This window comes from Oncorhynchus gorbuscha, linkage group LG19 (assembly GCF_021184085.1).
Source record: "Oncorhynchus gorbuscha isolate QuinsamMale2020 ecotype Even-year linkage group LG19, OgorEven_v1.0, whole genome shotgun sequence".
Classification (NCBI taxonomy): domain Eukaryota; kingdom Metazoa; phylum Chordata; class Actinopteri; order Salmoniformes; family Salmonidae; genus Oncorhynchus; species Oncorhynchus gorbuscha.
This window is the reverse complement of record NC_060191.1, coordinates 15398510-15420070: the sequence shown is the minus strand read 5'-3', so window position 1 is coordinate 15420070 and position 21561 is coordinate 15398510. Positions and strand designations below refer to the sequence as shown.

The 21561-nt window shown below is 47.8% G+C and overlaps 1 protein-coding gene across 1 annotated transcript in view; it reads left to right on the top strand.

Moving 5' to 3' along the window:
* Positions 1-21561, top strand: part of LOC124006088 (regulating synaptic membrane exocytosis protein 2-like) — a 324465-nt gene that overhangs the window by 249528 nt on the left and 53376 nt on the right. Inside the window, 1 exon segment of the mRNA XM_046315851.1 lies at positions 20274-20377. Within this exon segment, the coding sequence (XP_046171807.1) occupies positions 20274-20377 (104 nt within the window).

Here is a 21561-nt window from a genome sequence, read left to right as displayed (position 1 = left end):
ATGTATTGCTCTCGTTTCTCTCCCTAAAATGTTCTGACAGGTTGTAACAGAGTGTGTCACGTGATGTAAGGGATGTAAGGGTGTGGTGATGGAAGGGAGGGGATGAGTTCTCTGGAGCAGCACTGTGAATTGACAGATTAGCTGAGTGGTGATTGGAGGGAGCGGGCCACGGGAGAGAAGGAGAAGGGAGCAAGAGAGAGGGAGAGGGAGAAGAGCAGAGAAAGAAAGAGAGAGAGAGAGAGAGAGAGAGGGAGAAGGGAGCGGGAGAGAGGGCAGAAGGAGAGAGATGGAGGTAGAAAGCAGAGAGAAAGAGAGAAAGCCTAGCCGGTGCTGAGAACTTGTCCCAGAACTCCTTCATCATTGTCAGAAACCATGACCACTCCTCTCTCCTCCTTGTCTGCAGCCAGCCAGTCTCTCTCCTGCCCTCTCTCTCCTCTCCCCCTTCCCATCTCCCCATGTCTCCTCTGTCCCTCCTCTCTCTCCCTCTGTCCCCATCTCTCTCCTCTCCCCCTCTATCCTCTGTCCCTCCTCTCTCCTCTGTCCCTCCTCTCTCTCCCTCTGTCCCCATCTCTCCCCTCTCCCCCTCTATCCTCTGTCCCTCCTCTCTCTCCCTCTGTCCCCATCTCTCTCCTATCCCCCTTCCCATCTCCCCATCTCTCTCCTATCCCCCTTCCCATCTCCCCATCTCTCCTCTGTCCCTCCTCTCTCTCTCTGTCCCCATCTCTCTCCTCTCCCCCTACCCCTCTCCCCCTCTATCCTTTGTCCCCATCTCTCTCCTCTCCCCCTACCCCTCTCCCCCTCTATCCTCTGTCCCTCCTGTCTCTCTCTGTCCCCATCTCTCTCCTCTCCCCCTACCCTTCTCCCCCTCTATCCTCTGTCCCCATCTCTCTCCTCTCCCCCTACCCCTACCCCTCTCCCCCTCTATCCTCTGTCCCTCCTCTCTCTATGTCCCCATCTCTCTCCTCTCCCTCTACCCCTCTCCCCCTCTATCCTCTGTCCCTCCTCTCTCTCTCTGTCCCCATCTCTCTCCTATCCCCCTTCCCATCTCCCCATCTCTCTCCTATCCCCCTTCCCATCTCCCCATCTCTCCTCTGTCCCTCCCTCTCTCTCTCTGTCCCCATCTCTCTCCTCTCCCCCTACCCCTCTCCCCCTCTATCCTTTGTCCCCATCTCTCTCCTCTCCCCCTACCCCTCTCCCCCTCTATCCTCTGTCCCTCCTGTCTCTCTCTGTCCCCATCTCTCTCCTCTCCCCTACCCTTCTCCCCCTCTATCCTCTGTCCCCATCTCTCTCCTCTCCCCCTACCCCTACCCCTCTCCCCCTCTATCCTCTGTCCCTCCTCTCTCTCTGTCCCCATCTCTCTCCTCTCCCTCTACCCCTCTCCCCCTCTATCCTCTGTCCCTCCTCTCTCTCTCTGTCCCCATCTCTCTCCTCTCCTCTCTCCCTACCCCTCTCCCCCTCTATCCTCTGTCCCTCCTCTCTCTCTCTGTCCCCATCTCTCTCCTCTCCTCTCCCCCTTCCCCTCTCCCCTCTATCCTCTGTCCCTCCCCTCTCTCTCCCTCTGTCCGTCCCTATCTCTCTCCTATCCTCTCCCCCTTCCCCTCTCCCCTCTATCCTCTGTCCCTCCTCTCTCTCTCCCTCTGTCCGTCCCTATCTCTCTCCTCTCCTCTCCCCTTCTCCTCTCCCCCTCTATCCTCTGTCCCTCCTCTCTCTCTCCCTCTGTCCCCATCTCTCTCCTCTCCCCCTTCCCCTCTCCCCTCTATCCTCTGTCCCTCCTCTCTCTCTCCCTCTGTCCGTCCCTATCTCTCTCCTCTCCCCTCCCCCTTCCCCTCTCCCCCTCTATCCTCTGTCCCTCCTCTCTCTCTCCCTCTGTCCGTCCCTATCTCTCTCCTCTCCTCTCCCCCTTCCCCTCTCCCCCTCTATCCTCTGTCCCTCCTCTCTCTCGCCCTCTGTCCCCATCTCTCTCCTCTCCTCTCCCCCTTCCCCTCTCCCCCTCTATCCTTTGTCCCTCCTCTTTTTCCTCATGGGCTAATGGCAGAGGGTGGGAAAATGGGGGAGGTATTCTAATGCATCGATCTGACCCTGGGCTGACGCTCACAAAGAGCCCTGCAGCGTGACACAGCCAGGACTTATCTAATCATGGCACTAATGCTGCTGCTGCACGTGGTACTGATCCATAGAGGCCAGGGGACTGGGGGTTGGCTGGGCTGGCCTGGGCTGACTGGGCTGGGCTGGGCTGGGCTGACTGGGCTGGGCTGGGCTGACTGGGCTGGGCTGGGCTGGGCTGACTGGGCTGGGCTGGGCTGACTGGGCTGGGCTGGGCTGACTGGGCTGGGCTGGGCTGGGCTGACTGGGCTGGGCTGGGCTGACTGGGCTGGGCTGGGCTGGGCTGACTGGGCTGGGCTGGGCTGACTGGGCTGGGCTGGGCTGACTGGGCTGGGCTGACTGGGCTGGGCTGGGCTGACTGGGATTCAAATAGGAGGGTTGTTTGAAATGTTGAGGTAACAGAAATCAAGGCAGAACAGGGAATGTGTATCCAGTCAGGTGTGTGTGATTGTACCTTTGTGTTTCCTGCCTAGACAAAGGATCCATGTTGTTGCACCATACTGGCTTCAGTTAGATTTGTATTTATTTAACCTTTTTGTTTAACCAGGAATTGTCATGTTTGTCATTTATTGTCATGTCTTGTCCCTGTGCTCCCCATGCTATTCGTTTCCCTCTGCTGGTCTTGTTTGGTTCTATCCCTCTCTCTCCCCCTCCCCCTTTCACTCTCTCGCTCTCTCTTCTCTCTGTCGTTCCGTTCCTGCTCCCAGCTGTTCCTATTCCCCTAATCATCATTTAGCCTTCCCACACCTGTTCCCGATCCTTTCCCCTGATTAGACTCCCTATTTATTCCTTTGTGATCCGTTCCTGTTCCATCGGTTCCTTGTTTTGTATTCCATGCTGTAATTGCGTTTCGCCCTGTCCTGTCGTGTTTTTTGCCGTGATTGTGTATCACCCTGTCCTGTCGTGTTTTGTGCCTTCTTCAGACGCTGCGTGTGAGCAGGTGTCTCAGTTGACTACGGCCTGCGCCTACCCTGGCGACCTGCAGTCTGTGGCCGCTTCTCCAGTTGTTTTCCCCTCTACTATCTAGAGGATTTCAGTTATTCGGTTTTGAGCATTAATAAACTCTGTTTCTGTTAAGTCGCGTTTGGGTCCTCCTTCACCTGCATAACAGAAGGAACCGATCAAAGAATGGACCCAGCGACTTCAGACGCTCGTTACACTGCCGTCGAGATCCAAGGAGCCATGCTCGGCAGACACGAGCAGGAATTGTCTGCTGCTCGTCATGCCGTGGAGAACCTGGCCGCTCAGGTTTCCGACCTCTCTGGACAGTTCCAGAGTCTACGTCTCGTGCCACCTGTTACTCCCTGGCCTGCCGAGCCTCCTGAACCCAGGGTTAATAACCCACCTTGCTACTCCGGGCAGCCCACTGAGTGCCGCTCCTTTCTCACGCAGTGTGAGATTGTGTTCTCTCTCCAACCCCACACATACTCTAGAGAGAGAGCTCGGGTTGCTTTCGTCATTTCACTCCTTACTGGCCGGGCTCGAGAATGGGGCACAGCTATCTGGGAGGCAAGGGCTGATTGCTCTAACAGATTCCAGAACTTTAAGGAGGAGATGATTCGGGTTTTTGACCGTTCAGTTTTTGGTGAGGAGGCTTCTAGGGCCCTGGCTTCCTTATGCCAAGGTGAACGGTCCATAACGGATTATTCCATTGAGTTTCGCACTCTTGCTGCCTCTAGTGAGTGGAACGAGCCGGCGCTGCTCGCTCGTTTTCTGGAGGGACTCCACGCAGTGGTTAAGGATGAGATTCTCTCCCGGGAGGTTCCTTCAGATGTGGACTCCTTGATTGCTCTCGCCATCCGCATAGAACGACGGGTAGATCTTCGTCACCGGGCTCGTGGAAGAGAGCTCGCATCAACGGTGTTTCCCTGCTCCGCATCGCAACCATCTCCCTCTGGCTTTGAGACTGAGCCCATGCAGCTGGGAGGGATTCGCATCTCGAATAAGGAGAGGGAACAGAGGATCACCAACCGCCTGTGCCTCTATTGCGGAGTTGCTGGACATTTTGTTATTTCATGTCCAGTAAGAGGCCAGAGCCCATCAGTAAGCGGAGGGCTACTGGTGAGCGCTACTACTCAGGTTCCTTCATCTAGATCTTGTACTACTATGTCGGTCCATCTACGCTGGACCGGTTCGGGTGCTACATGCAGTGCTTTGATTGACTCTGGGGCTGAGGGTTGTTTCATGGACGAAGCATGGGCTCGGAAACATAACATTCCTTTCAGACCGTTAGACAGGCCTACGCCCATGTTTGCCTTAGATGGTAGTCATCTTCCCAGTATCAAATTTGAGACACTACCTTTAACTCTCACAGTATCTGGTAACCACAGTGAGACTATGTCTTTTTGATTTTCCGTTCACCGTTTACACCTGTTGTTTTGGGTCACCCCTGGCTTGTATGTCATAATCCTTCTATTAATTGGTCTAGTAATTCTATCCTATCCTGGAACGTTTCTTGTCATGTGAAGTGTTTAATGTCTGCCATCCCTCCCATTTCTTCTGTCCCTACTTCTCAGGAGGAACCTGGCGATTTGACAGGAGTGCCGGAGGAATATCATGATCTGCGCACGGTCTTCAGTCGGTCCCGAGCCAACTCCCTTCCTCCTCACCGGTCGTATGATTGTAGTATTGATCTCCTTCCGGGGACCACTCCTCCTCGAGGTAGACTATACTCTCTGTCGGCTCCCGAACGTAAGGCTCTCGAGGATTATTTGTCTGTGTCTCTTGAACCGGTACCATAGTGCCTTCTTCCTCTCCGGCCGGGGCGGGGTTCTTTTTGTTAAGAAGAAGGACGGTACTCTGCGCCCCTGCGTGATTATCGAGGGCTGAATGACATAACGGTTAAGAATCGTTATCCGCTTCCCCTTATGTCATCAGCCTTCGAGATTCTGCAGGGAGCCAGGTGCTTTACTAAGTTGGACCTTCGTAACGCTTACCATCTCGTGCGCATCAGAGAGGGGGACGAGTGGAAAACGGCGTTTAATACTCCGTTAGGGCATTTTGAGTACCGGGTTCTGCCGTTCGGTCTCGCCAATGCGCCAGCTGTTTTTCAGGCATTAGTTAATGATGTTCTGAGAGACATGCTGAACATTTTTGTTTTTGTCTATCTTGACGATATCCTGATTTTTTCTCCGTCACTCGAGATTCATGTTCAGCACGTTCGACGTGTTCTACAGCGCCTTTTAGAAAATTGTCTCTACGTAAAGGCTGAGAAGTGCTCTTTTCATGTCTCCTCCGTTACTTTTCTCGGTTCCGTTATTTCCGCTGAAGGCATTCAGATGGATTCCGCTAAGGTCCAAGCTGTCAGTGATTGGCCCGTTCCAAGGTCACGTGTCGAGTTGCAGCGCTTCTTAGGTTTCGCTAATTTCTATCGGCGTTTCATTCGTAATTTCGGTCAAGTTGCTGCCCCTCTCACAGCTCTTACTTCTGTCAAGACGTGTTTTAAGTGGTCCGGTTCCGCCCAGGGAGCTTTTGATCTTCTAAAAGAACATTTTACGTCCGCTCCTATCCTCGTTACTCCTGACGTCACTAGACAATTCATTGTCGAGGTTGACGCTTCAGAGGTAGGCGTGGGAGCCATTCTATCCCAGCGCTCCCAGTCTGACGATAAGGTTCATCCTTGCGCTTATTTTTCTCATCGCCTGTCGCCATCTGAGCGCAACTATGATGTGGGTAACCGTGAACTGCTCGCCATCCGCTTAGCCCTAGGCGAATGGCGACAGTGGTTGGAGGGGGCGACCGTTCCTTTTGTCGTTTGGACAGACCATAAGAACCTTGAGTACATCCGTTCTGCCAAACGACTTAATGCCCGTCAAGCTCGTTGGGCGTTGTTTTTCGCTCGTTTCGAGTTTGTGATTTCTTACCGTCCGGGTAGCAAGAACACCAAGCCTGATGCCTTATCCCGTCTGTTTAGTTCTTCTGTGGCTTCTACTGATCCCGAGGGGATTCTTCCTTATGGGCGTGTTGTCGGGTTAACAGTCTGGGGAATTGAAAGACAGGTTAAGCAAGCACTCACGCACACTGCGTCGCCGCGCGCTTGTCCTAGTAACCTCCTTTTCGTTCCTGTTTCCACTCGTCTGGCTGTTCTTCAGTGGGCTCACTCTGCCAAGTTAGCGGGTCATCCCGGTGTTCGAGGCACTCTTGCGTCTATTCGCCAGCGCTTTTGGTGGCCGACTCAGGAGCGTGACACGCGCCGTTTCGTGGCTGCCTGTTCGGACTGCGCGCAGACTAAGTCGGGTAACTCTCCTCCTGCCGGTCGTCTCAGACCGCTCCCCATTCCTTCTCGACCATGGTCTCACATTGCCTTAGACTTCATTACCGGTCTGCCTTTGTCTGCGGGGAAGACTGTGATTCTGACGGTTGTCGATAGGTTCTCTAAGGCGGCACATTTCATTCCCCTCGCTAAACTTCCTTCCGCTAAGGAGACGGCACAAATCATTATTGAGAATGTATTCAGAATTCATGGCCTCCCGTTAGACGCCGTTTCAGACAGAGGTCCGCAATTCACGTCACAGTTTTGGAGGGAGTTCTGTCGTTTGATTGGTGCGTCCGTCAGTCTCTCTTCCGGGTTTCATCCCCAGTCTAACGGTCAAGCAGAGAGGGCCAATCAGACGATTGGTCGCATACTACGCAGCCTTTCTTTCAGGAACCCTGCGTCTTGGGCAGAACAGCTCCCTGGGCAGAATACGCTCACATGGTAGCTTCCTTCGTCTGCTACCGGGTTATCTCCGTTTCAGAGTAGTCTGGGTTACCAGCCTCCTCTGTTCTCATCCCAGCTTGCCGAGTCCAGCGTTCCCTCCGCTCAAGCGTTTGTCCAACGTTGTGAGCGCACCTGGAGGAGGGTGAGGTCTGCACTTTGCCGTTACAGGGCACAGACGGTGAGAGCCGCCAATAAACGCAGGATTAAGAGTCCAAGGTATTGTTGCGGCCAGAGAGTGTGGCTTTCCACTCGCAACCTTCCTCTTACGACAGCTTCTCGTAAGTTGACTCCGCGGTTCATTGGTCCGTTCCGTGTCTCCCAGGTCGTCAATCCTGTCGCTGTGCGACTGCTTCTTCCGCGACATCTTCGTCGCGTCCATCCTGTCTTCCATGTCTCCTGTGTTAAGCCCTTTCTTCGCACCCCCGTTCGTCTTCCCTCCCCCCTCCCGTCCTTGTCGAGAGCGCACCTATTTACAAGGTACATAAAATTATGGACATGCGTTCTCGGGGACGGGGTCACCAATACCTAGTGGATTGGGAGGGTTACGGTCCTGAGGAGAGGAGTTGGGTTCCGTCTCGGGACGTGCTGGACCGTTCGCTCATCGATGATTTCCTCCGTTGCCGCCAGGATTCCTCCTCGAGTGCGCCAGGAGGCGCTCGGTGAGTGGGGGGTACTGTCATGTTTGTCATTTATTGTCATGTCTTGTCCCTGTGCTCCCCATGCTATTCGTTTCCCTCTGCTGGTCTTGTTTGGTTCTATCCCTCTCTCTCCCCCCCTCCCCTTTCACTCTCTCGCTCTCTCTTCTCTCTGTCGTTCCGTTCCTGCTCCCAGCTGTTCCTATTCCCCTAATCATCATTTAGCCTTCCCACACCTGTTCCCGATCCTTTCCCTGATTAGACTCCCTATTTATTCCTTTGTGATCCGTTCCTGTTCCATCGGTTCCTTGTTTTGTATTCCATGCTGTAATTGCGTTTCGCCCTGTCCTGTCGTGTTTTTTGCCGTGATTGTGTATCACCCTGTCCTGTCGTGTTTTGTGCCTTCTTCAGACGCTGCGTGTGAGCAGGTGTCTCAGTTGACTACGGCCTGCGCCTACCCTGGCGACCTGCAGTCTGTGGCCGCTTCTCCAGTTGTTTTCCCCTCTACTATCTAGAGGATTTCAGTTATTCGGTTTTGAGCATTAATAAACTCTGTTTCTGTTAAGTCGCGTTTGGGTCCTCCTTCACCTGCATAACAGGAATTCCCATTGAGCTCTGAAAACCTCTTCTACAAGGTGGACCTAGATGTTGTGACATAGTATCTGTGGTGACCCCTGTTCAACCGTCCTGCCTTGATTTTATTGTTCCTTTATGTGGACAGGGAGGTCAACATTGAGACCTGAACTAGCTTTGACGGCTTTAGCCACAAACCAAGGGATATCTGATCAGCCCCTGTTCCTGTTGTTATCTATCTGTCTCTACTACGACCCCCGACCGCTCAGGGGGAACATGGGAGGAGCCTGAGCGGCCTACTGGTGAACTTTGCCCTCAAGAGCAGTACGAAGCACAGCCAGGTGTGTCTATCTTCTGGTGTGTCTCAGCAGACTGAGTCTTAAGACTTCCTGGTTCACCTCTGTCACCTTTATGAATGTGCCTCTCTGCTGAGAACTTCACACCAGATCTGGGTCCAATACATGATGTACTTAAGCTGCACTTTATTTAGTTTTCCTGGTACCATAGAAACCAATAGAATAGTCCCAGAACCCTGCCTGGTCCACACAGCCTGTACTGGACTATGATGTTGTACCATCTTTATAAGCCCTACAGCCATTCTGCCCCTCAGCCAAAACCCTTCAAATATGATCATTTGCTGAGTCAGTACTGTTCTTTATGAATGTACTGGCTTGAATGAGAGTGTTCAGGGTTGTGTTGGCAGGAGCCGGAGTTTCCCACAGGTCTCTCTTCCTAGTTCCTCCTCACCCATCTGTCTGTTCATTCATTCAGTTAAGTCTTCTGTGTGATAGTAGTAGAATATCTTGGTAATGAAACATGCGCTATACTTTATGGATTTTCATATCTGTATGCAATTGGTCTGTGTGCAGGCTTGTGTACTTGTGTTCTTACAAATGTGCAGGCTTGCAAACACGTGTGTTTGTGTGTGGTCATGCATGCGTGTGTGTGTGTGTGTGTGTGTGTGTGTGTGTGTGTGTGTGTGTGTGTGTGTGTGTGTGTGTGTGTGTGTGTGTGTGTGTGTGTGTGTGTGTGTGTGTGTGTGTGTGTGTGCCTGCCTCTGTGCATGCATCCGTGTTCCATGATCTCATAAAGCTCCGTCTGTGTCCCACTACCGTTCAGACTGTGAGGACAGGCCTCAGCCAGGCCCACCTGTGAATGGGAGGAAAGGCAAGTGCACTCAGGAGTGTGCCATTGTGGTGGTGTGTCCTCAATATAGTGCCCTCAGGGGTGTGTCAGTGCTGTAGGACTCTGCATGCCAGTTAGTTAAATTAGTCGACTTTCTTCCGTGTTTCTGTCTCTCTTTTATCCACATTTCATATTTTCTGAGATGATGAATGTGATTGATTAGATTTGGATTGATTTGCAGTGTTTAACTAACCACAGGAGTGGAGGTTGGGTGAGTGTGTGTTGATGATAACGATGATGATCTTCATCATTATGACGATGATGATAATGAGGTTGAGACTGATGCTAATATAACAGAGTTGTGTCTCCCTGAGCTCATATAGTCGTGCGTGCCCCAGCCCCATCACAACCACACACCACTAATCTACACTGCCCTTTAATTGAAGGGTTTGAGAATCAATGTTCAGCCCTTTGTCCCCATGTCACAACCACACAATTCAATAGAACAGTATTAGTTACATATACTGTATAGCTCCATGGTCAAATCTACAGTTTCAAATTAAAGATAATTTCAATTAGACATGTAAGATTTCGTGCTTCAGTCAAAGCGCCACTTATTGAGATGTAAGTAAATCTAGTGGAGGAAAAGGGATGCATGCTGGGAATGCAGTTTGAAGAGTTTAAGTTGAACCAGTCACCTTAGACACAACATTCATGCAACTGGTTGTTGGTTGTTAGTAGATGTTGCAATTTAAATGCCAATTGTCATGAAACTGTCGATAACAGCTTGTAAATATCATTCTTGATAATGGGCCAACAAAAAACAGATATGCTGTATTCATTTGATCACTCTGTTCTCACAGAGAATTTCTTTGCACAGCAGGAAATACAAATTGTAGTCTATTCAAGGTTTAAAAAGGCTTCTAAAGTTTGTAATTTCCACTTGAAAATGTCAGACTTGATTTGACCTAATGAAAGATGTGTCAACCCTTACAAAAATGTCCATTAGTTTACATTTCCTGTTGCTGCAGAATTATTTTCCTGCTGTGAGAAACAGGGTTAAATTAAGATAGTCCATCAATTCAGAAGACCATTACCACTATTGGCCAGCAGATGGCGCAACATTCATAATCTTTAGTAAGGAGCTGTCCATGATTGCAGTGCTGAACCTGGCTGCCTTTCCCTGTCGCGACTTCGTTTCACAATGAAGACACCAGCAAACACGGTCTACATATTCATGATAATTAAACAGATTAATTAATACAGCTGTATTTTTCTTTTGCCTATCCTGTAGATTTTTAACAACATTGTGTGGCTCCTAATACCCATTCAATGTATCCCATCCATAAAAATAAATGTATTAAAATATATATATGTTGATTCCTCCCATGCCCCTGTACCCAAGTGTTAACCATATAGCTGACCATAACTCTCTTCACCACAGGATGAACTGTGTTCTCTCCCAGGTGACTGTCAGTGAGGTATCTTAGGGTTTTCCTGAGTGCAGCACCATTAATGGAGAGAGAGAGTTATAGAAATTTGCCAACTGTTTGATTACACCTCATGGTGAATCTTGATGGAATCCATCCCACATGTTTAAATAGGAAAGGTTCATTCAATTCAAAACTCTTTATTGCCATAAATGTACACAAGACAAAACATTATCTTTGACAGGAACACTGTTTGTTGTTGTTTGCTAATGAAAGGAGCTCCATGCCCCTCTACTGTGAGTGTTGTCAACAGCTCCTCTGTCTGTCTGTCTGTCTGTCTGTCTGTCTGTCTGTCTGTCTGTCTGTCTGTCTGTCTGTCTGTCTGTCTGTCTGTCTGTCTGTCTGTCTGTCTGTCTGTCTGTCCGTCCGTCCGTCCGTCCGTCCGTCCGTCCCTCCGTCCCTCCCTCCCTCCCTCCCTCCCTCCCCTCCGTCCCTCCCTCCCCTCCCTCCCTCCCTCCCTCCCTCCCTCCCTCCCTCCCTCCCTCCCTCCCTCCCTCCCTCCCTCCCTCCCTCCCTCCCTCCCTGCCCTGCCTCAGAGGTGACATGGGAGGACCAGCAGAAAAGCCTCAATGGTTCTCTTTCTGAGGGAGGAACACAGCCAGGTTTGTCTTGGGCTGCGGTCCCAAATTGCACCCTATTTCCTACAGTATGTAGTGTACTACTTTTGACCAGGGCCATAGAGTACTGGTCAAAAGTACTGCACTATACAGGGAATAGGGTGCCATTTGGGACACACACTTGGAGTGGAGACCTGATGACTTCAACCTAATATTGGCACCTGTGGGCCCCTCACTGTGGTTATCCTTATCCAAATGTCATAGAGGCTCTGACCTCTGTCCTCCTCTCTGTGATGTGCAGTGATGGTAGCAGTGATGTGCAGTGATGCAGCATGGTAGTGTTTGATTTGGTTTGGTAAGTGGTTTGCTGAGTTTGTTTTGTGGTCGGGTCTCTGAAAACTATGACATTTTAGTTTCTTTTAAACATGTCTAATTAATCTCCATAACTTATGGTTTCTGGTCTGGGCTGTAGATTTACATGTAAAAGAGTGTAAAAGAGTAATGTAAAAGAGTGCCAGGCAAATCAGTTGTGAATGTTTGTTTCTCAATTATCTTGTTGAGTATCCATGGAAACACGTATGTACATGTAAATCTCCATGTATGGAAGAATTACATGTAGATCAATTATGGACCCCTATTATGTGACTGGGTGGGCGTGAGGGATGAACTTCTGGAAGAGTTGTGTGAATGGAAATTGTATATAGGCCCTCTGGAGACAATGAACTTGATTGAAGATCATTTTGAGGTAGATGAGATGAGCATCACTGAAAGTGTTATCCATGATGATAGTCATTAGAGCTTCTCTTACTGCTGAATGAAAGTAGACCGGCTCTGACTGATACATCATGAATCCATTAGCTAACACCTTGATAAAATGCACCATGCTACCAGGACACTGGGATACATTGGAATTAAGAGTTGCATACTGACTGTTTTACTTGGTGTATTTTCCTAGTTATCACCAGTTTGCTTGCCATGGATTGTAATGTTGTGTTGTGGTCTTTCCTGAAATGTAGCTCAGTGAGGGCAGTAGTTAATGACTTCAGCTTTAAAGAAGCTTCAATGTTAGTCTCTCTCTCTCCCTGTCTCTCTCTGTCTCTCGCCCTCTCTCTGTCTCTCGCCTCCCTCTCTCTCCAACTCTCTCTCTCTCTCTCTCTCTCTCTCTCTCTCTTCTCTCTCTCTCTCTGTCCCTAGGCCAGCTCTCTCTTTCTCGTCTGTCTGTCTCTCACTCTCAAGTCTCTCTCTCTCTCTCTAGTTTCTCTGTCTCTCTCTCTCTCTCTCTCTCTCTCTCTCTCTCTCTCTCTCTCTCTCTCTCTCTCTCTCTCTCTCTCCTGTTTCTCTCTCTCCCTGTCTCTCTCTGTCTCTCGCCCTCTCTCTGTCTCTCGCTCCCTCTCTCTCCAACTCTCTCTCTCTCTCTCTCTCTCTCTCTCTCTCTCTCTCTCAACTCTCTCTCTCTCTCTCTCTCTTGAGTCTCTCTCTCTCTCTCTCTCTCTCTCTCTCTCCCTGTCTGTCTGTCTCTCTCTCTGTCAGAGTCCCCTCTCTCTCTCTCTCTCTCTCTCTCTCTCTCTCTCTCTCTCTCTCTCTCTCTCTCTCTCTCTCTCTCTCTCCCTGTCTGTCTCTCTCTCTGTCTCCCTAAACTCCCCCCCAATTCTCTCTCTCTCCCTGTCTCTCTGTCTCTCTCTCTTTCAGCTCTCTCCCTAGCTCTCTCTCTCTCTAATCTCTCTCTCTGTCTCTCTCTCTCTCTCTTCTCTCAGTCTCTCTCTCTCTCCCTGTCTCTCTCTCCCTGCTAGTGAAGTCTCTCTCTGTCTCTCTCTGTCCCTCTCCCTCTCTCTCTCTTCTCTCTCTCTCTCTCTCTCTCTCTCTCTCTCTCTGTAGTGCACAGATTATGATACACCCACTACTTTGTGAAAGCATGACATGTGACTGTAGCAATATGCTGAAATCAATGAATATGTTTTCTGCTGAAGCCATCATGATTCAACTATGATTCATAGAATGTTTGCAGTCATACTGTCAGAGGTATTGTGCAGCATTGTGGGTCAGTATGCTCATACTGTCAGAGTTATTGTATAACTCTGTGGGTCAGTATGCTCATGCTGTCAGAGGTATTGTACAACTCTGTGGGTTAGTATGCTCATGCTGTCAGAGGTATTGTAAAACTCTGTGGGTTAGTATGCTCATGCTGTCAGAGGTATTGTATAACTCTGTGGGTTAGTATGCTCATACTGTCAGAGGTATTGTATAACTCTGTGGGTTAGTATGCTCATGCTGTCAGAGGTATTGTAAAACTCTGTGGGTTAGTATGCTCATGCTGTCAGAGGTATTGTATAACTCTGTGGGTTAGTATGCTCATGCTGTCAGAGGTATTGTACAACTCTGTGGGTCAGTATGCTCATGCTGTCAGAGGTATTGTATAACTCTGTGGGTTAGTATGCTCATACTGTCAGAGGTATTGTAAAACTCTGTGGGTCAGTATGCTCATGCTGTCAGAGGTATTGTATAACTCTGTGGGTTAGTATGCTCATGCTGTCAGAGGTATTGTAAAACTCTGTGGGTCAGTATGCTCATACTGTCAGAGGTATTGTACAACTCTGTGGGTCAGTATGCTCATACTGTCAGAGGTATTGTATAACTCTGTGGGTCAGTATGCTCATACTGTCAGAGGTATTGTAAAACTCTGTGGGTCACTATGCTCATACTGTCAGAGGTATTGTACAACTCTGTGGGTCAGTATGCTCATACTGTCAGAGGTATTGTAAAACTCTGTGGGTCAGTATGCTCATACTGTCAGAGGTATTGTACAACTCTGTGGGTCAGTATGCTCATACTGTCAGAGGTATTGTAAAACTCTGTGGGTCAGTATGCTCATACTGTCAGAGGTATTGTACAACTCTGTGGGTCAGTATGCTCATACTGTCAGAGGTATTGTATAACTCTGTGGGTCAGTATGCTCATACTGTCAGAGGTATTGTAAAACTCTGTGGGTCACTATGCTCATACTGTCAGAGGTATTGTACAACTCTGTGGGTCAGTATGCTCATACTGTCAGAGGTATTGTAAAACTCTGTGGGTCAGTATGCTCATACTGTCAGAGGTATTGTACAACTCTGTGGGTCAGTATGCTCATACTGTCAGAGGTATTGTAAAACTCTGTGGGTCAGTATGCTCATGCTGTCAGGTGATGACTCTTTGACTCCTTTCAACAAGCACTGGTCAGTGTTTGGACAATATGACTCAAGATGAACAAAACAAGGATGATGATTTGATCACTATCTATATTCTTTACCTAATCTTACTATTCCGTTAGTCAGCGCCTCGCCAAAATGTTTGGGTGTGCGTCAACTAATGCATTTGACTAGATAGAGGATTCTTTAAACAGAGTTTATTTGTGTTATGTAAGGTACACCATTGATGAGTTCACCTAGGACTTTTACCATGCTGTTGTACCATGCTGTTGTAGCATGCTGTTGATGACAAGCATTGACCTACAACTTATACCATGCTGTTGATGACGAGCCAAAAATTGCCTGCTCGCTTTGTTCAGCTACAGCGGGAATCTCTTGACTTGACAATGAGGTGAGGTGAGGTGAGGTGAGGTGAGTTGACACGGTGGTGTGATCAGATCAAAGCTGAATAAGGCAGATGTCTCACAGTGTTGTTTTATTCATGCCTCTCTTCATTATTCAACTTAATGAAGACAGAATTGACCTAACTGCAGAAGTTGACTATAGTGTGTTACACATTAAGGCCAATAATCAGAGTCTCGTCACCTGGCCTTACACATGGGCTCTGTCCCACATGGCACCCTTTTCACTACAGTGGCTGGCGAAAGTATTCACCCCCTTGGCATTTTTCCTGTTTTGTTGCCTTACAACCTGGAATGAAAGTATATTTTTTGGGGGGGGTTGTATCATTTGATTTACACAACATGCCTACCACTTTGAAGATGCAACATATATTTGATCATGAAACAAACAAGAAATAACACACAAAAAAACAAACTTGAGCATGCATAACTATTCACCCCCCCAAAGTCAATACTTTGTAGAGCCACCTTTTGCAGCAATTACAGCTGCAAGTCTCTTGGGGTATGTCTCTATAAGCTTGGTACATCTGGCCACTGGCATTTTTGCCCATTCTTCAAGGCAAAACTGCTCCAGCTCCTTCAAGTTGGATGGGTTCTGCTGGTGTACAGGAATATTAAAGTCATACCACAGATTTTCAATTGGATTGAGGTCTTGGCTTTGACTAGGCCATTAAAAGACATTTAAATGTTTCCCCTTAAACCACTTGAGTGTTGCTTTAGCAGTTGCTTAGGGTCATTGTCCTGCTGAAAGGTGAATCTCTGTCCCAGTCTCAAATCTCTGGAAGACTGAAACAGGTTTCCCTCAAGGATTTCCTTGTGTTTAGCGCCATCCATCATTCCTTCAATTCTGACCAGTTTCCCAGTCCCTGCTGATGACAAACATCCCTACAGCATGATGCTGCCACCACCATGCTTCAATGTGGGGATGGTATTCTCAGGGTGATGTGAGGTGTTGGGTTTGCGCCAGACATAGCGTTTTCCTTGATGGCCAAAAAGCTCAGCTTTAGTCTCATCTGACCCGAGTACCTTCTTCCATATGTTTGGGGAGTCTCCACATGCCTTTTGACGAACACCAAACGTGTGTGCTTATTTTTTTCTTTAAGCAATGTTTTTTTTTCTGGACACTCTTGGAGCGTTGCAGCTCCTTCAGGGTTATCTTTGGTCTCTTTGTTGCCTCTCTGATTAATGCCCTCCTTGCCTGGTCCATGAGTTTTGGTGGGCGGCCCTCTCATGGCAGGTTTGTTGTGGTGCCATATTCTTTCAATTTTTTTGTAATGGATTTAATGGTGCTCCGTGGGTTGTTCAAAGTTTCAGATATTTTTTTATAACCCAACCCTGATCTGTACTTCTCCACAACTTTGTCCCTGACCTGTTTGGAGCTCCTTGGTCTTCATGGTGCAGCTTGCTTGGTGGTGCCCCTTTCTTAGTGGTGTTGCAGACTCTGGGGCCTTTCAGAACAGGTGTATATATACTGAGATCTGAGACCGATCATGTGACACTTAGATTGCCCACAGGTGAACTTTATTTAACTGATTATGTGACGTCTGAAGGTAGTTGGTTGCACCAGATCTTATTTAGGGGCTTCATAGCAAAGGGGGTGAATACATATGTACACACCACTTTTCCAGTTTAAATTTTTTATAATTGTTTTTTTAAATTCACTTCACCAATTTGGACTATTTTGTGTATGTCCATTATATGAACTCCAAATAAAAATCCATTTAAATTACAGGTAGTAATGCTACAAAATAGGAAAAATGCCAAGGGGGATGAATACTTTTGCAAGTACTGTACATCGTACACCACGTAGGGATTAGGGTGCCATTTGGGATGCAGACAACAACTCGTATAGCTGCAGCTGTGGTTTGTGGTGGTCTCCCAGGGGGTGTACACCAAAGCCTTCAACATGGAAGCATACAAGAAAGGGGCAAGAGGAACAGGAGGGGGGTAGGTGGGCACACATCCAGGAGTGGACAGTGTCACTTCAGTGAAGATGGTCTTTGGGCTAACCACCCCCACCACAGCTTGCCCTGTCATAGTTAGCGGAATCACATTTACATTTACATTTAAGTCATTTAGCAGACGCTCTTATCCAGAGCGACTTACAAATTGGTGCATTCACCTTATGACATCCAGTGGAACAGCCACTTTACAATAGTGCATTTAAATCTTTTAAGGGGGGGGGGGTGAGAAGGATTACTTTATCCTATCCTAGGTATTCCTTAAAGAGGTGGGGTTTCAGGTGTCTCCGGAAGGTGGTGATTGACTCCGCTGTCCTGGCGTCGTGAGGGAATTTGTTCCACCATTGGGGGGCCAGAGCAGCGAACAGTTTTGACTGGGCTGAGCGGGAGCTGTACTTCCTCAGTGGTAGGGAGGCGAGCAGGCCAGAGGTGGATGAACGCAGTGCCCTTGTTTGGGTGTAGGGCCTGATCAGAGCCTGGAGGTACTGAGGTGCCGTTCCCCTCACAGCTCCATAGGCAAGCACCATGGTCTTGTAGCGGATGCGAGCTTCAACTGGAAGCCAGTGGAGAGAGCGGAGGAGCGGGGTGACGTGAGAGAACTTGGGAAGGTTGAACACCAGACGGGCTGCGGCGTTCTGGATGAGTTGTAGGGGTTTAATGGCACAGGCAGGGAGCCCAGCCAACAGCGAGTTGCAGTAATCCAGACGGGAGATGACAAGTGCCTGGATTAGGACCTTCACTATGGCTGTGAAGCCACAGTTTGTTCCCTTGTTTATTTGGATCTCTTTTAGCCCACAATGGGGTCTTACTGTATCTTCCAAAATACCATGAAAATACAACACCGTTACATGCATAACACAGTAAGTGTATCACTATGCTTGCGTGAAGCCACAGACGAGCCAGGAGGAGTGAGTGCTCCATCTCTCTCTCTTGGTTCCATTATGCAAGATGATTTGCACACGGCAGGGGGTGATTAATGAAAGGCTGATGAAAGCACAGCTCATCAAAACCTAAGCACATTCTGTTTTCCTCCCAAGACACAGTGGCGGAATAGGAGTGGGATTATGTACTGGAGTAGGGGGAGATGGTTGTTAATTGGAGGCTAACAGAGGCTCTGGAGAGGAGAGCGGCTGCTATTCGATCCCAGCTCTCTCTGTTGTGTAACCTGCTCATTCCCAGGGGTATTGTTGGGCCTACTCTCTCTGTGCCTCAGCCTCAATCACAACAACAAGGTTTCTGAAAGAAAGAAAGAAAGAAAGAAAGAAAGAAAGAAAGAAAGAAAGAAAGAAAGAAAGAAAGAAAGAAAGAAAGAAAGAAAAGTTGTGGTACTGGTAGCTTTCTCTTTTGTACCTACCGCCACCTCTCTGCCTGCTTTTGGTTGTTTATGTTCCAGGCTGTCTGTCTGTCTGTCTGTCCGTCTCTCCACAGTAGACTATTAGTCCCTGACTCAAGTGGCTCCCCCACCGCCTCTCTTCTACCTCAAGTCTTTTAGGGTTTCTGTCTGCTTTGTCAGCTCCAACGCTCTTCCTCCCATCCTTAACTTCTACTTGACTGTTTCAGCTCTCTTTCCTCTGGACAGTACACAGCAGCTCACCTTTCCCCCTCTTTGTTTTTCAATAACACTACAGGTCTTTTAGTCCAGCCGCTCCCGGCCTGCCTTGCACCCTTCTCTTCTCTTCACTTTTCTCCTTGGCTGTCCATTAGTGCAATTTGTGTTGGTGTGATCTTTCTTTGTTGTGGTGTATGATTTTGTTTGTGTTGTTGTGCTCTGTGCTTGTTGTTGTTGTCGTTTTGTGCCACCCCCTGTCCATCATGCCCCCCCTCACTCTGACCCCCACCCGATCTGTGCGGCGGCCACTGTGAAGGAGGGTCCTCCACAGTGACATCACTTCCTGTCCATGGTGTCACCCCTCTCACTCCCATCTCGTGTCCTCTGTCTGTGTCTGTGTTTTGTCATGTGACCCCAGAAGACACGGACTCACCAGGTTGGACCAGCTCAGGTCTGTCCCTCCTTCTTCTGTATGCCTCCCCTTTTTACCTCCTTCTCATCTTCCTCATTCCTCCTCTTCTTCATCCCGCCTAGTCCTGCTTTCTCGTGTCCATTCTTCCCTGCTGATTGAGCTTGTTGGAGATGTTTTTTGGGGGGGAGGGGATGGATTTGACTCAGTTTGTGTGTGTTTGCTTACATGTAAGCATGCATGGTCATACATGTCGACTGTGTTCATTGTAACATGTCTGTTGTTCGGCTATATTCAACCCTGACGACATTTCATTGAGGCATGTTGTACAAATAGAACCTAGGAATCCTGATATGCCACCAAGATGGCAGAAAGTGCATCTCATTCTGTTGTTCTACAACATAAAGTTCGTATCTCATGAACTGTCATGTAAAGCTGATGGACAGGACATCATATTCACATGTTGCAGAAAAACTAACATGGATGCTGTCCTTTCATTTCCTTTCATTTCCCATCATTCCTGGAGATCTTCATTTAGTCTCATCTATTATCTTTCTACATTCATTTGCTCTTTGTTTTTGTGTTTTCTTTCTCTCGTGCGCCTGTGCTTCCTCTCCCCACCGCCATCATACAAATCTAAAGTAGAGAGAATGAAAGTGTGTCCAGAGAATGGTGATGCAGGTAAGACGGCTGGAGTTACTGTAGTCTGCCTGACATCACGAAGTGAGGTCGTCCCAAATGGTACCTTCCCCATTCCCTAGTCGAGTGTATTCTGTTGGACCGGAGCCACATTGTGAACACTATATAGAGAATAGGGTTCCTCTGATCTGAATACTCCCCACACTAGAGACTGACTGACTGACCTAACAGACCTGACTGACCTGACATGCTCACTGTGGCATGTGGACAGTCACGTTTAGCCCCCAAAGCCTATCTGAGCTCTGGGAGGTTGGTAGCTGCTTGCAAGAAATATGATGAATAATTAATTCAGTAAAATAAACTATGGCAAAGAGGTTGTTTAGTAAAGTTAGGGCTCCAGACCCAACAGAGCATGTCTGAGATTTTGACACGGAATAACTGACACTTTTCATTCAAACCCTTCATGTAAACTCCAAGTGAACCCCTTCATTATGAAATGGAATATTTCTTACAAGTTGTTGTTTGTGTTTTCCCACTGTTCATTTTGCCAGCTCTATGTGACATCATGGACTGTTGGTGTCTGGGTGAACTAACTCTGAACGCTGCATGCAGCACTTTCATACAATAACGTTGTCATGTGAAAATGATACCCGAATAAGTCTTTGGATCATAGTAATGCGGGATTCCTAAATCAAAGTAGAAACCTTTTTTTATGCTGATATCGTGAGGACTTTTTCGGTCAGTGCTTTATACCAGAACCCCAAAAACATTTCAAAAGACTATTCCTGAGTAGCGTTGCAAAAATTAGTGAATTTTCTCCAAATTCACAGGTTTTCCAGAAATCCTGGTTGGAGGATAACAGATGATTCCCTTGTGATTCTGGGAGTCTTCCAACCAGGATTTCCCTATTCCTGAGTATGACCTCCACTGACCACTCTGCTCCCTAGGTGCTATGGATGTGGAGGAGAGGACCAGACAGATGAAGCTGAAGGTGAACAAGTTCAAGCAGGGGGCCGGGTGCGACTCCAGACTGGAACAGGACTACAACAAGGCAAGACACAGTGACACAGCCCTCCTTTCCTTTTCATAAGTAGAACATTCTTAGCATCACACTATTTCTCCCAACAAACTGACCTGGAGTTACTTTAACACATCAATGTTCAAGACACGTGAAGCAGGACTATCACTCTTAAGGCAAGACCAATACCAGCCCTTCCTTCCTTTTCTATTCATAACATGGTCATTAAGTAGACACTTTGTATACAAACTGACTTACGGCTAACACAGAAAATGTTCAGTAAATGTGACCCGCGCAGGAATCAAATTTAAAGCCGAGCAGGATGTTAACAGCAACATACTCAAACCCATGGCGAGACATCAAAAAATGTAAAACACTTGTTTCCAAACACCCATTACAGCAGTATTCACAATTTGGCAAGCTTCATGAACAAGTATACGTACATACATGAGGTGTTATATCGACCCTGTGAATCCATGGAATGTAGCAGTGACTGTGTCCAGAGTCACACAGACTATAGTTGCTGTAAGTGTAGTGTGTTTATAAAGAGCCCTGGGGGCCTCGCCAGAGCCTGGGCCAAGCCTTATAAGAGAAAGCATGTCCATCCTGTCCTGTCTTCCTTTTAAGTGTGTGGAATGATAACTACTGCGCTGGAATACGCTAAGCATGCATTACACTTATAGTTCTATAAAAATAAACATTTGTCACGAACTGCAACCGTATTTTAACAAACTGGACACAGAGCAGCTTTTAATCTCAATCTCTTTCTTTGCAGATGATTTTCATTTGTTTTAACACCATGTCTTGGTTCACCAACTTGCTGTAAAAAAAACTAAGAAAAATATCCTTTTCCCATTTCTTGTTTATGCCAAGTGATTTTGATTAGCTTACATTTTGGCTTTACAGAGAACAATTTACTATCGCTCAAGATGATTTGGTTATATAACCTAGTATTTCTCTGTGTCCTCCTCCTAGAACATTGGCCGTAATGAATGTGAATGAGCTGCTCTTTGGCTAACAATTGTTTTAGGACGAACATATCTCCTTATAAAGCCAACGAATCATTGAAAGCAAAGATTTTGCCCACATGAAAGTTTGTTCTATTGTCCTTTGTCTTATCATTTTCTAATTAAAACTTTGATAAATTCCTTCCCCACAAGACTATAACCCTTGCAATAGACTATTTAAAAATATATATATATATTTTTTATTTCACC